This window comes from Rhinatrema bivittatum, chromosome 13 (assembly GCF_901001135.1).
Source record: "Rhinatrema bivittatum chromosome 13, aRhiBiv1.1, whole genome shotgun sequence".
NCBI lineage: Eukaryota > Metazoa > Chordata > Amphibia > Gymnophiona > Rhinatrematidae > Rhinatrema > Rhinatrema bivittatum.
In genome coordinates, this window is record NC_042627.1 from 49,502,252 (window position 1) to 49,516,763 (window position 14,512).

A 14,512-nucleotide genomic window follows, 5' to 3' on the forward strand; every position below is an offset into this window, starting at 1 on the left:
CAATGTATCACAGTCTGCTTGTGAATTAACTACTCTGAATAATTTTGTATCATCTGCAAATTTGATAACCTCACTCGTCGTATTCCTTTCCAGATCATCTACTAGATAAGGGAGCCCTGACCGACGTGCCGCAAATGCGCAGTAGAGAGTAACTCTACTGCGCATTCGCGGGCGACCATGTCGGTCAGAGCGCAGTGTACCCAAATTTAAAAAAAAAATGGCGCTGGGTCCAGGAGCAGGAGCGGCAGCGGCGACGAGCAGGAGCGGCGGCAACGACAACGAGCAGGAGCGGGAGGACAGTACCGGTGGCGACGACGACGACGCGCGCGAGGGAGGGACACCCCACGTCTGCCGGTTATGTATGAGCTGAAAGGGGAGGGGATTGAAAGAGGGGGAGTGAGTGAGGGGAGGGAGGAGAGAGTGAGCGGAGCTGAGGGGAGGGAGGAGAGAGTGAGGGGGAGGGAGGAGAGGGTGAGGGCGGAGGGGAGGAGAGTGAGGGGGAGGGAGGAGAGGGGTGAGCAGAGGGGAGGAGAGTGAGGGGGGGGGAGGAGAGGGGGGCGGAGGGTGAGGGTGAGGGGGAGGAGGGAGGGTGTAGGGAGGGGAGGAGCGCGAGTGAGGGGAGAGGGGAGTGATGAGAGGAGGGTAGGAGGGAGGAGAGAGGGGGGGAGGGGGGATGGATGGGTGAGAAGAGTGAGGGTGTAGGGGGAGGGGTGAGGGAGGAGGGTGAGGGGGGGGAGGAGAGGGTGTGACGGGGGAGGGAGGACGGTGAATGGAGGGGGGGGGGGTGAGAGGGAGGGAGACTAGAGGGGGGAGGTGAAGAGGAGGGGGCAGAATAAGGGGGAGTGTGTGGGAAGGAAATGGACCGAAAAATTTTTTTTAAATGTTGCCCATTGTTACGGGCCTAACGGCTAGTTTATATATATATTGAAAAGCACCGGTCCAAGTACAGATCCCTGAGGCACTCCACTGGTTACCCTTTTCCACTGAGAAAATTGACCATTTAATCCTACTCTCTGTTTCCTGTCTTTTAACCAGCTTGTAATCCACAACTGATGTCTTCGTTTTACCCCATGTGGTATTGAATGATATGTTTGTTTGGACTTTTGTAGTCCACCGTGTGTCGATCTGTGTGCTGTCGAGTGCGCCAATGTCTTCGGCGCCATGTACGCCGATGTTTGTTGTAAGTTGTGCGTATATACCAACTTGTGCTCATAAGTCATCGATGCCGTGCGCTCAGATGGTGTCTGCACCGTTGTTTTCGGTGCCGAGCGCGCAGATGTCTTCGGCGCCTTATGTGCATATGATTCCTGCGCTGTGCACGCCGGTATCTTGTACGCCGATGTCGATTCGGACGCACAAGTGTTATGCCCCAATGGTGATTTGGGCACAGAAGGTACTTCAGGCGCATAAGTCGTCGGCGCCGAATTTTTAGGCACCATTGTTCCCTGCGCCGATCGCCGAGGCTCTTTCGGTCCTCTCGGATCCGAAGGCCTATGTCGGCTCGGTAAGTCCTTACCTCCAAGCCTGGAGGGTTGAGGATCCCACGACGAAGCTCTTTTTTGTGACGGAGCCGCCGTTAACAAGGAGCCTCCGATGTCTCGGAAAAAGTGAAAAGTTCAAACATCTTGTAGGCCCGTTGTTTTTGGGCTCTTGGGGACATTCGAGCACAAAAATCACAATTTTGTAAATTATGCTCTGGTCGCAGGCATCGGTAACATTGGTCATGGCCATCCGTGACCGACATTACCTTGCCACAGGCACAGGGTTTAAACCCCGGCTTTTTTGACATTTCAGAAAAATAAGAAAACGCTGAGGAGAAGTCAGCCCCGCGTGGAAAAAACAGACTGAGGAGAATCTGTTACTTTCCTGCGCGGGAACACATGCGCAGCCACAGAGAGCTAAAATCTAAATCTCTGCTTTGTAAAGCTCCGCCTCCTGGACCTGATTGACAGATCCCATGACAGCATAGCTAATTCAGCCCTGCTATCGACGGGAAATAGACTAGGGGGCACTCCATGAAGTTAGCATGTGGCACATTTAAAACTAATCGGAGAAAGTTCTTTTTCACTCAACGCACAATTAAAATCTGGAATTTGTTGCCAGAAGATGTGGTTAGTGCAGTTAGTACAGCTGTGTTTAAAAAAGGATTGGATAAGTTCTTGGAGAAGTCCATTACGTGCTATTAATTAAGTTGACTTAGATAATAACCACCGCTATTACTAGCAACGGTAACATGGAATAGACTTAGTTTTGGGGTACTTGCCAGGTTCTTATGGCCTGGATTGGCCACTGTTAGAAACAGGATGCTGGGCTTGATGGACCCTTGGTCTGACCCAGTATGGCATGTTCTTATGTTCTAAGGATAGATCTCACAGACTATAATCCTGTACTCATATTGGGGACCTCTAGCAATTACACAGATTGGTTAGAGCAGCATGCTATGAACCAGGGAAGCCAAGGTTCAAATCCTACTGCCGCTCCTTGTAACCATTGCCTCAGGCACCGTCTAGTAGTGAGCCCTCAGGGGACAAGGAAATACCTACAGTACCTGTGTGTAATCCATTTTGAAGTGCTGAAAAACAAAATATAAATCAGATAAATAAGTAAGGAGAGGACAGAGGTTTTAGGCCAAAAATATGTTTTGTTGCTGGTTAACTGAAATTGAAAACCAGAAAAAGAGAAAAGTAGAGAAAAGCTCAGTCGGTGTGCTTCAGAGAACAGATCACTGCAGTATGGGTGAGTTTACAACATGGCATTTCAAACAACTGTGAAGAAGAATAGGGCTGATTGCCTCTAGAAAGCTCAGTGTAGTGGGAATGAGAATGGATAAAAACATTTTTCCCACAGCAAACCTTGGTAGGAGTAGGGATAAGCTGCAGAGATCATAGTCCAAAAGGCAGCGCCCTAGCTTGCTCTTTTCTGGGGGGACAGACTCTTATTTTTGTGTTGTAGTCAAATGTTAACAGTTCAATAATGTACTTTGTATTCTAGCAAGTTGTTTGCAGTAGGAAACTATCTTGCAGCGGTTAACGCTTACAATCTGGCAATACGATTAAACAGACGCCTTCCAGCATTGTACCTGAATCGTGCAGCCTGCCATCTCAAACTCAGGAACCTGCACAAGGCTATTGAGGACTCGTCGAAGGTAGACATTTAGAATATAATTTTTCAAATAGGCCGTGTTAGAAAGTCAGCAAAAATGCACTTAAGTTACACCAGTTCTCAAATCAGACATATGCACGTAAGTCTCTGTCCGGATTTAAGCATGCTTGCTGGATAAGTGTTGTAAAAGTTATCTCCTCCTGATACAGGGCATCACTGAAACATCAGCTGATAAGAGGCTGCTTTTTATGTTGTTGCCCTTTTAATTGGGCAACCACTTTTTGCTATATTTGAGTTTAATACTGCTTTACTAACAGCATGTGAGAATAATTTCTGCTTCTTGGTTGCTTTTTATGTGCAATAGAAAAATTTAAAAATAAGTTATAGGCTGTAAAAATTGGGATGAATGATTGGTTGAGAAGCCTAGATTGTCGACTGTTAGACCCACAGCAGTCAATTCAGTAGGACTTAAAAGTTCCTGGCTTGCTGATATCCCTATTCTCATTCAATTTAATTGTAACAGGGCATGCATTTCTTAAAGTGTTATTCTTAAGACTGGCTCCAGTACCTGTTTGAAAATTATTCCACCAAATCTACACCCACAAGTTACATCTGCTAAACATCTACACAAATTTTCCCTGAAAAGTTATGTGCATGCATTCTAAAATCCAAAAGTCTGCATGTAAATGCAAACTCCTCCCCAACTCCATTCCCAAAATGCCTCAGCTCAGGCAAGGTAAACATATGTGTATATATGACCAACATGCAAGAGTTTACCCACATATAGGGCAAGGAATTTTGGAAAAGGCCATTTCTATGTACTGTTTTACCCACAGACGTTCCTTTGATAGTTGCTCTCTTACGGGTCGATACAGTAAGGCCGCGTTAGAACGAGTGCGGCAGTGCCGGGCGCACCCTCGTTTGCCCCACGCACTGTTCTGATCACATACCGCTCGATACTCTATTTAAATTGCTTGCAAATGCAAGCCGCATATGCAAAGCGTTAGGGGAAGCGTTAGGCCCGCGCAACCCATTTTACTGTATAGGCGCTTAATACAGCGCCTATACAGTATCCTGGGTGCGCTGGTACCTGTCATTTCAAATGACATTTGAAATGACAGGCACCAGGAAGTGGATCCCAACTTTAACCCAGGAAAACCTAAAAACCGAAAATCCCCTCCTCCAGAAGCGGCTCGACATGTGCCAACTTACCTTTTTTTGCTTTTCAGCCCCTTCCCTTCTCTGCCGCCCTCCGGAGGGGGCAGCCGGCGGCGAAAGCGGCTCGCAGCGGTTCCCCCCCGCGCAGGTCCCGGTTCTCCTGGCTCGCCAACAGCAGTACAACAGCTAGAGCTCCATCCGGCTTGCAGCGTTCCTCCCCCCCCCGGCGCAGATCCCGGTTCTCCTGGCTCGGCGTGAAGTGCCCTCTCTGGCACGAGCGAAGCCTTCTTTTGTTGGCCGGAGCGCCTGTCGATTTGGGCGCTCCGGCCAATGAAAGCACATAGACGGGCACGCGTGACGCACGCAGCCTGGAAGGAACAGACTGAGGAGAAAATAGAGCCACACGGGAAAAGACGCGCAGGCGCACACAGAGCAAAGCTCTGTCATCTTTGAGAAGCTCTGCCTAGCCATCCCAGAGGGACGCCCCCAGACAGCATGGCTAATTCAGTTTGCTTATCTGTGGGAAAATGTGTTCTTTTATTCCATAGGCACAGTTATTTGTAACATATGACCTCCTTTTTTATGATGCTGCCACATCAAATACAAATGTAAAATCTAGCTCCTTATTCATTTCTATCTGTTTCAAATATAAAACTGTACTGTAGGCTTTATTTGGCAAACCTGACTGTACTATATTACCAAGGGCCTTATTTACTAAGCAATTTTCCATAGAGAGAATGGGAGAAAAGCCTTAGTAAACTAGGCCCTAAGTGTGAAATAGCTGTTTTCCCAAAATCAAGGTGTACTGTAATCATATGTATACTTCCACCTGCTTATGCCAATACTGGACTTTTATCAGAAACTCTTTACAGCTTCCTTATAGCCTTTAAACTTTCCCCTCAGCTTCTTGAAACTTCATTCCCCATTCTTCCGTTGTGGCACCTAAAAGCAGGGAGCAGCAGTGGAGTGCTGCGTCACTGACTGTTTAATAAACAGTCATTTCCTTCTCATTGGAGACTGAGCACACAGCCTTTAACAACATCCTTAGTCTTCCACAGCCATCAAGCTATCCTGGATTGGCAGCCTCTAAGCTTTAATCCCCAACATCTAGTCATCCTTGATTTTCTCTGTATAAAGATTATATCTGTGTTTATTGAAGCAAAATATTAAACTTTCTGTTATGGTTTGGAATGAATTCCTGATCTTGGACATTTCTTTGATAAAGGCTCTTGAACTCCTAACACCGCCTGTTCCAGATAATGCTGATGCTAGAGCGAAAGCTTATGTGAGGCGAGGTACTGCCTTCTGTGAGCTGGAATTGTATGTAGAAGGTAAGAGCTTAATGTGAAAGGTCCATCAGAATAATGTGAAATTAAAGCTTCTTCTGAAAAGAACCATGGTCAGAGAAGGGAAAAAAAAAAGTCTGGAAAGCAAACATCTGCATTAAGGAGGATTCCCATTGTGTGCACAACTCCTTATTTTATGAATAGAAGTCCTGACTGAGCTTTTGGAAATTTACTCCACAGTTACATTCACAAAGCACAGGAGATGCAGCTCAGTCAGATGGACAGTGTAGAGGCACTATTTTTTTTTCTAAGTAATTGATCATGTTATTGCCACTTGGCAATAGTGATCATAGCATGATCAAATTTGAACTAATGACTGGAAGGGGGACAATATGTAAATCTACAGCTCTAATACACAATTTTCAAAAGGGAAATGTTGATAGAATGAAGAAAATAGTTAGAAAAAAACTGAAAGGTGCAGCTGCAAAGGTTAAAAGTGTACAACAAGCATGGACATTGTTTAAAAAAAAGTGCAGTCCAGATGTATTCCACGTATTAAGAAAGGTAGAAGGAAGGCAAAACGATTACCGGCATGGTTAAAAGGTGCGGTGAAAGAGGCTATTTTAGCCAAAAGATCTTCTTTCAAAAATTGGAAGAAGGATCCATCTGACGAAAATAGGAAAAAGCATAAGCATTGTCGTTAAGTGTAAAACATTGATAAGACATGCTAAGAGAAAATTTGAAATTAAGTTGGCTGTAGAGGCAAAAACATATAAAAAAAACTTTTAAAAATATATCCGAAGCAGGAAACCTGCAAGGGAGTCAGCTGGACCGTTAGATGGCAGAGGGGTTAAAGGAGCTTTTAGGGAAGATATGGCCATTGCAGAACGACTAAATGAATTTTTTGCTTCTGTGTTTACTAATGAGGATATTGGGGAGCTACCAGTTCTGGAGATGGTTTTCAAGGGTGATGAGTCAGATGACATTAACCAAATCACTGTGAACCTGGGTAGAAATCCCATGTGTGTTGGGTAAGAGTATAGTGATAGGAGTATACTACCGTCCACCTGGACAAAATGGTCAGACAGATGATGAAATGCTAAGAGAAATCAGGGAAGCAAACCAATTTGGCAGTGCAATAATAATGGGAGATTTCAATTACCCCAATATTGACTGGGTATGTAACATCAGGACTTGCTAGAGACATAAAGTTCCTGGATGTAATAAATGATTGCTTCATGGAGCAATTGGTTCAGGAACCAACAAGAGAGGGAGCTATTTTAGATTTAATTCTTAGTGGAACGCAAGATTTGGTGAAAGAAGTAACGTGGTGGGGCCACTTAGCAACAGTGATCATAACATGATCAAATTTAAACTAATAACTGGAAGGGGGACAATAAGTAAATCTGCAGCTCTAACACTAAATTTTAAAAAGGGAAACTTTGATAAAATGAGAAAAATAGAAAAAAACTGAAAGGTGCAGCTGCAAAGGTTAAAAGTGTTCAACAGGCATGGACATTGTTTAAAAATACAATCCTAGAGGCGCAGTCCAAATGTATTCCGCGCATTAAGAAAGGTGGAAGGAAGGCAAAACGATTACCGTCATGGTTAAAAGGTGAGGTGAAAGAGGCTATTTTAGCCAAAAAAACATCCTTCAAAAATTGGAAGAAGGATCCATCTGAAGAAAATAGGATAAAACATAAGCATTGTCAAGCTAAGTGTAAAATATTGATAAGACAGGCGAAGAAGAATTTGAAATGAAATTGGCCATAGAGGCAAAAACTGATGATAAAAACTTTTTAAAATATATCCAAAGCAAGAAACCTGTGAGGGAGTCGGTTGGACCATTAGATGACAGAGGGGTTAAAGGGGCTCTTAGGGAAGATAAGGCCATTGCAGAAAGACTAAATGAATGCTTTGCCTCCGTGTTTACTAATGAGGTTGTTGGGGAGATACCAGTTCCGGAGATGGTTTTCAGGGGTGATGAGTCAGACGAACTGAACGAAATCACTGTGAACCTGGAAGACGTAGTAGGCCAGATTGACAAACTAAAGAGTAGCAAATCACCTGGACCGGATGGTATGCATCATAGGGTTCTGAAGGAACTCAAAAATGAAATTTCTGATCTTGGTCCATCAAGCAACTTCTTTGTTCTTATGATGGCAACTACTTATGTTCTTATGATGCTTTCTCTGCTCCCCTTTTTCACTCCATAAATTCTATGCTCCAGACAGCATGCCCAGCTTACACTGGGAGCCCTTGCTGGACCTCAGGGCTGAAGAGACATATTTTCTCTGACATTATCCCTCAGTATTGCTCTTTATGGCCATCAAGGCTGTTACAGTAGCAGCAGATCCTTCCCCTCCCCCTCCCCTCACTGGTATCCAGCATGTTGCTTCTGTGGCATGCCCAACCCTAGCCAGCACAACAGGACAGCAGACTCAAACCTAACTCTGCTGCACTGCAGTACTATGGTCTGAGCCTCAGAGCAAGCCCATTGATGATATTTCAGGAGCTGTGGATGGACAGATTAGATAGACCATATGGTCTTGATCTGCCATCATGTTCTGTGTTTGTTTTTTATAGTGTATTTGTAATATATTTTTGGTGTATTTACAAACTGCACATCTAAGGATATCTTTGTGTTATTTGCTGTTCCTATGAAACTGTTATAGAATCTGAGTGCAGAAATGTAATCTAACAAACAACTTGAGTACAGCTGAACAGATCATGATTAAAGTTGATCAGTGAGAGTTGCAGTTTTATTTCTAATAATAAAATGTTTCTGTATATAGTTGCTTCTGTACTCAGATGGTTTTAGTGGGAGGCTAGCTTTGTAACTTAAGGAGCAATTATGGGAATTTATATGCTCATCTATCCAAAGTGGTAGAGAACAGAGAGGAATTATCTAGAAATAGTAGACTGGATGGGCCAATTGGTCTTTATCTGCTGCCAGAATCCAAATACCATCAGTTTGTGATGGCTGGGTATTTATTTGAAAGATAATAAGAAAAGTTTGACCTAGTGACAAGTTAGGCCACAAGATCGCTGGATTGAATCCAACTGGGTTGATGTCAACAGATACTGTTCAGCAAAGTGACAAAAAGTAAACTAGGGCTAGATAAAGGAAGTGTACCAGCCTTGTTACCAATTTTCAACGTGAAAGTATGCATGTACCCACAGACATTTGCACCTGCTTTTTCAGGGAAAATAATGTGCGTAGTATTGAAAATGCAATCAATGTGTGCTATTTCCCTCCCCAGACTTAACACCCCCCCAGGAATGCTGCCTCTAAATGTGGCTAAAAGTCTCAAACTTTTTACCACATTGCAGGAGGGCAATTTTCAGAAAATGCTTTTCACCTGCATAAATCGCTTTGACAATTGTCCTCATAATATGAAGATGGTTTATTTTCTTTCTTATATACAGATGTTAATAAAGTTTCTATTTCTTTAATTCTTGCATTTATATACCACTTTTCCTCTAACGTTCAAGGTGGAAATACAAACATTAAAGTACAGTATAAAAATAGATAAAACTGTCATAAAAATCAAACATAAAATAACACTAAAATTTAACACTGGTAGCATGTTTAACTCTTGCATCTTGAAATTTTTCACCCAGAGCACGTCAGTCTTTGCTAGGTCTAACTTAAGTTTATTAGCCTTCATCCGAGAGACTATTGTTTGTAAACACTGATATAGAATTCACATTGATTCTATTGGGTCGGCTCCTAAAGGGAGATAAATTTGAATATCATCAGCATAAAGCTGATATGGCCCCCCAAATCCCAATAATTTCCCCCACTGGCTGAAATTAGATGTTAAAAAAAATAAAATTTAAAAAAAGGGGGAAAAGTTAGAAACTTGGAGCAAGCCACACTGCAATAGTCATGTCTTAAAGGCACATTCCCTATAAATTCCCTGAGTTCTCCCAAAGAGAAAAGATCAAAACCAATTAATAAAAATATTGTCGTAACCTTGCTTTGATAACTATCCAGTAGAATGAATAATATGGTCAATTGTGTCAAATGCAGCTGATAGATCTAACAAAACGAGAAGTGTAGATTCTCCCCGATTTAAAACGTAGTATAAATAATCCACTTCTATAACTAAAGCCATCTCCCTACTATATCTCATCCTAAATCCAGCTTGAAAATGATCCAATAGCTCTTGTTCATCTAGAAAGCCTTGCAATTGGCTTACCTAAAAATGACTGGTTAGATTACCTAAATTGGCTTACCTAAAAATGACTGGTTAGATTCTTTAATATAGGGTGAACTGCCTTTTGTATAGAAGCATGCATAGCCCTCAGTTTCAAGGATGCATTCACAAATTGAGTAAAACAATCTACCAAGCCATCAGCTGCTGATTTAATCAGGATGGACAAGGTGGGGCTTTCATAGAGGACATCATCTTCTTTCTGCTGCCATGATCTACTGGCTTAAACAAGCTCCATACTCTAATGTCAGCTGTTTTTTTGAGGAATAGTTTGCCTCCACCTGGGAGATTCTCCAGGTCTGAGCAATTTTATTTGAAAAGAAGTTGGCAAATTTCTCCCAGTAAGTAACTGATTGGGCAGAACTTAGCTGCACGGGGTGGGAGTTGGAGAAGAGCATAAACTGTCCACTATCACTCATTAAAACTATTCTGGACCATTCTGATATTTTGTGAAGAATAACATTTTTATAATCCTGGGTCGCTCGTCTTGTGCCTCTTAGCATTATCTAAACAAAACAGCTTATCCAAATCTAATCATGACTTGAGGCAACATCTTTCCTCATGTCGGCTGGTGTGTTTCAGCAAGTAGAAGTCAATGAAATACCAAGAGGCAGACTTGGCTGAAGAAACAGTTTTAAAATATGGCAGAGGCAATAGTGTTTAAAGCATGAGAAAATGAGGAGGTTTCCCCACAAAGTCAAGGGAAAAGGCACCCAATACATTTAAAAAATGTACTGAAACAATTTTATCCCACAGCAAATCTTCTTAAGATCATCTCTGTTATCAATACCAGGCAAAGTCAGGAAAACAATTAAAAAAAAAAAGTCTGTCCAAGAAATCAAACTAATATCTACATCCAACACTATCTTAATATGATTGTTGCCATATGGGCAAAAATCAGATCAAGAGTGTGATCAGCTGTATATCAGTTCATTCACAAATCTACAAGAACAGCAGGTGATAGGTGGTGACAGTGACTACAAACATTTGAGCATTGCATCTTCTTCAATATCCCAGTATTGCATCATATTGCTCTAAATTTCTGAGAGCCTGTGGCATGGTATGAACTTATTGAGTCACTTGCTTCAAGAAATATTTGGATGTCCTTTGAAGCAGCCTCGTTAGATTTCATACTCTTCCAGATTTGCCAGTTTAGACAGCTAAGACTATTCCTATTTTTGAGAAGATTTGGTTCAATTTTAATTCACTCTATAAAGTTCCCCTGAAGCAGGCATCAGCTACTGAAACATGAAAATGGCCGTGTCAGGACTTATTTTCTAATATAACTTTTAATATATTTTGTGTAAACTGGTTCACACTTTTTTGTCTTTTCATAAGTATATGTTATATTAGTTCTAATCTGGTTTTGCACTGATATATTAAAGTTTTCCAATTTTTAGATGATATACTTTGGTATCTTTTTATTATGTGAATTGTTAAAGTCTATCAGAAGTTTCTTTTTTATTTTCTCTGCCACTTTCTTCCCCTTTTTTAAATTTGTGTGGTAGTTGAGCCGCCTCATTTTTTTTGCCTTTGTTTTACAGAGCCATTCACTTAGCTGCCATGTGGTTTATTGAACTTTATATCAGTTAATCAAAATCAAGATCCTAGGGAGCTCACACAGAATATGATTTATTTTTGGATGTTAAAATTTAGCAGAACAAAAACAAACCAATGTTTCCGAACATGTCCATACAGTCTGGCATGGCTTTTTGAGAACTATTAAGCTATTCAACGCAGCACTCTGACCTGACTAATTTAAGTCCAGACTGCTTCCTTAAAGACAAATATAGTTAAATCATTGTGCTCTGCAGTAATCTTTTGGAGAAAAGCAGTTGTCTGGGCTTTCTTCTGTGTCCTTCAGGCTATCTGCTGGACTTCAGGGTCAGGGCCAGTGGGACTAGGTGGTCGCCTAGAGTGGTGTCAGTGGGAGGGGTGCCATCGGGGCACACAGAGTGCCATTTTCAAAATGTGAAAGAAGGGGCGACAGCAGTCACAAAGCGCACACTAGGTTTGGGAGAGAGAGAACTATAAAAGGGTGATCATAATGCTATATCTCTACCACTGTCAGCGGGCACATGCAACTCAGGGTGGGTTGGGGAGGGGGGCGGTGTTACATTGGTCTGCCTAGGGCACTACAGAACCTTGCACTTGCCCTGCTGTGGGTGACATGCAGTAGGAGCCCAGGGACTGGGGACTGGCTATTTGCAGAGTGAGGAAGAGTTATATATCCCAAATTAACTGCTGCTGCTCTATATTAGCACTAGAAAACCTTGAGGAGGGTGTTTGAACATGGCCACTTGAATTAACTAGCATGCAGTGCAGATTTAAAATTAATTTTACTTCTTATTATCCTGTTCTGATAGGTTTAATGTTATTCTTAATGGTCTTTAAAATCACCCAAAAGACAAAATCTTGTACCTTGAAATAACATCGCTTTAATTTAAAAAAAAAAAAAAAAATCATGCCATCAAGTCTGGTCAAAAGAACTTATTTTGTATTAAGGCTAAGCAGGAGGTTTATCATGCAGTAGGAAATCCTATAATGTGTCCTGTATTGGCAGGTCTGCAGGACTATGAAGCAGCAATTAAAATCATTCCCTCTAATGAGATTGTGCAAAATGATGCTGAGAAGATTCGGCAGATAATTCAAGGGACTGTGCCAGAATCTGTATGAAAAACAGGTATTGGAAATAAAAATAGTTTTCCTCATTAAAACATTGTTGAACTGGGATTATTTCTGGTATAGTAAGTTAATGTTCATCCAACTTTTATTTAGAAATATACCCAGTTTTAAATATATATTGAAAGCATTTTCACTGAAAGAAGGTATACAGAAGCTGGCTTAATAACCCACAGGTACTAACCGCTGCATGTATCTGTGCAGGAGGCCCGGCTTTGAGATTATCCTTGCACTTCCCAGACTGGCTGGGGATGGAAGCATTGTGCATTGTGCAGACTGTGCTCAAATCTTCCGGGGTAGCACATCTTGGTAGCCAGTGAGGAGTGATGTTACTGCCTGGCGAGGTGGTTTGCTGTCTGGGCACATGCAGCCTCTGTCTAAGTGGGGGGTGGCTAGAAGGAAAAGGAGACTGAACATTTTTATTTATTTCATTTTTTTCCTGCTTTTTCAGGCACTTCAAAGTGGATTGCTTCTGAACACCTCCTCTTTGCAAGCCTGCAAAATCTCCTAACTTCCCTGCCTTTGCTTGGCTTTTGTGCAAAGGGCATCCTTGGGGCTGGGGGAGAGGAGGTTGTGTGGAGTCAGTAATAGAGCTAATAAAGAAGACTGCAGAGGAATTGAAATGAAAGGGGTCATCTACAGATATAGACAAATTTAGTTTTACAGTGAAAATAAGTAGGACTTTTATAATGCACAGCAAAAATGTACAAGGACAGTGCTGGGCTATTTTTTGTTATGTAGTATGTTAGCTTGCCTGGAACACAGTAAATACTGTTCTGTATTTAATTTCAAATCTCTTGACAGGTGAACAACATTAGTTGGGCTCAGCTGTGCACACATCAGCGTGGTTGTATGCATATTTTTGTATGCAGCACTTTATTTCAAGTTTAACCAGGAGTTTAATGCTTAGAAATGTGTATACAAAGAGAAGTAAACACATGCATGCAAATTAGCACTCCTCCATGCAATTCCTATCTTAAGGCATTAGCTTTGCAGAGAAGAGCATGGGCTTCCCTTGTGTTTTCTTAACGCTGGAAATTTAACTCCTGGTCAGAGGTGGAGTGAAGTTTCTGGGGCTAGGGTTAGTCTATGGGGCTGAACCTAGAGATCATGGTGTTGGGGTCCTGGACTTGGGATTTATGTGCAGAGGACATGCTTTGAGCACAGATAGTGCTTTTAATGCATATAGCATGTTTTGTGTGCATAAATTGTTTTCGGCATGCTAAGCATATTTTTGTATTCACATTTTTGGATTTGCTTGCTTTTTTAAAAATCCCGATGCATTAGCCTATTATTAGCTTACTGTATCAGGAGTTACCACTTTTTATTTTTAGCACATGAATAAAGAAAATATGCACTGAAGCTCAATACACATTTTTTACTCACATCTTAACACATCAGGCTCTCAGTTCTCAGGAGATACCTTGGGAAAACTGTTAAAAGAAAAAAAAAAACCCAGAGGTCATGCAATTAGGAAGACATCTGGCAAAATGAAAGGTTCACTGTCCATACAAAAACAAACATTAAAACCTCATGTCATCTTTAAATTATTGGAGGCTGACATGGCTAGTTGGAGTAGCATAAGTTATACTGCTTATATTAAATAATATAATTCCTTATTTATTACCAGTTAAAATATTATTATTTTAAGTTATCATTATGTTAAATTGTCTACCAGTTATACTGTTCCATATGTTCTACAGTTCCATGTAAAGCTCCGCTCTCTGTTGAGCAGTTCTTTGTTCCATGTAAACCGGAGTGATTTGTAGTCCCTACAAGAACTTCGGTATATAAAAATAAAAAATAAATAAATAAATAAATAAGGAGCAGAACTGCACAGAATTTTAAAATATTTTTGTGCAGAATTACTCCATGAGTATTTAATGCATTAAAGAGCAAGTTTGGAAAGGTGTACTCTATTGAGTACACGTAATTTCCAAAGGTATTCTTTACACTGAGTGCAAATCTCCAAAATATGTTTGGGTGAGCCATGGGGAGGCTGTGTTTGTTTATGTGAACAAGAGTGAGACTTTACATGTATGTGCATATAAGAGAGCGAGAAGT

General features: G+C 41.6%; 1 protein-coding gene across 1 annotated transcript in view; it reads left to right on the forward strand.

Moving 5' to 3' along the window:
* The window catches only part of DNAAF4 (dynein axonemal assembly factor 4), a 109,660-nt gene extending 95,850 nt beyond the window's left edge, over nucleotides 1-13,810 (forward strand). The window contains exons 7-10 of the mRNA XM_029575039.1: nucleotides 2,992-3,145; nucleotides 5,486-5,591; nucleotides 12,330-12,449; nucleotides 12,900-13,810. Of these exons, the coding sequence (XP_029430899.1) occupies nucleotides 2,992-3,145; nucleotides 5,486-5,591; nucleotides 12,330-12,442 (373 nt within the window). The 3' untranslated portion in view covers nucleotides 12,443-12,449; nucleotides 12,900-13,810. The remainder of the gene's footprint in view (nucleotides 1-2,991; nucleotides 3,146-5,485; nucleotides 5,592-12,329; nucleotides 12,450-12,899) is intronic.
* The last annotated feature ends 702 nt before the right edge of the window (nucleotides 13,811-14,512 follow it).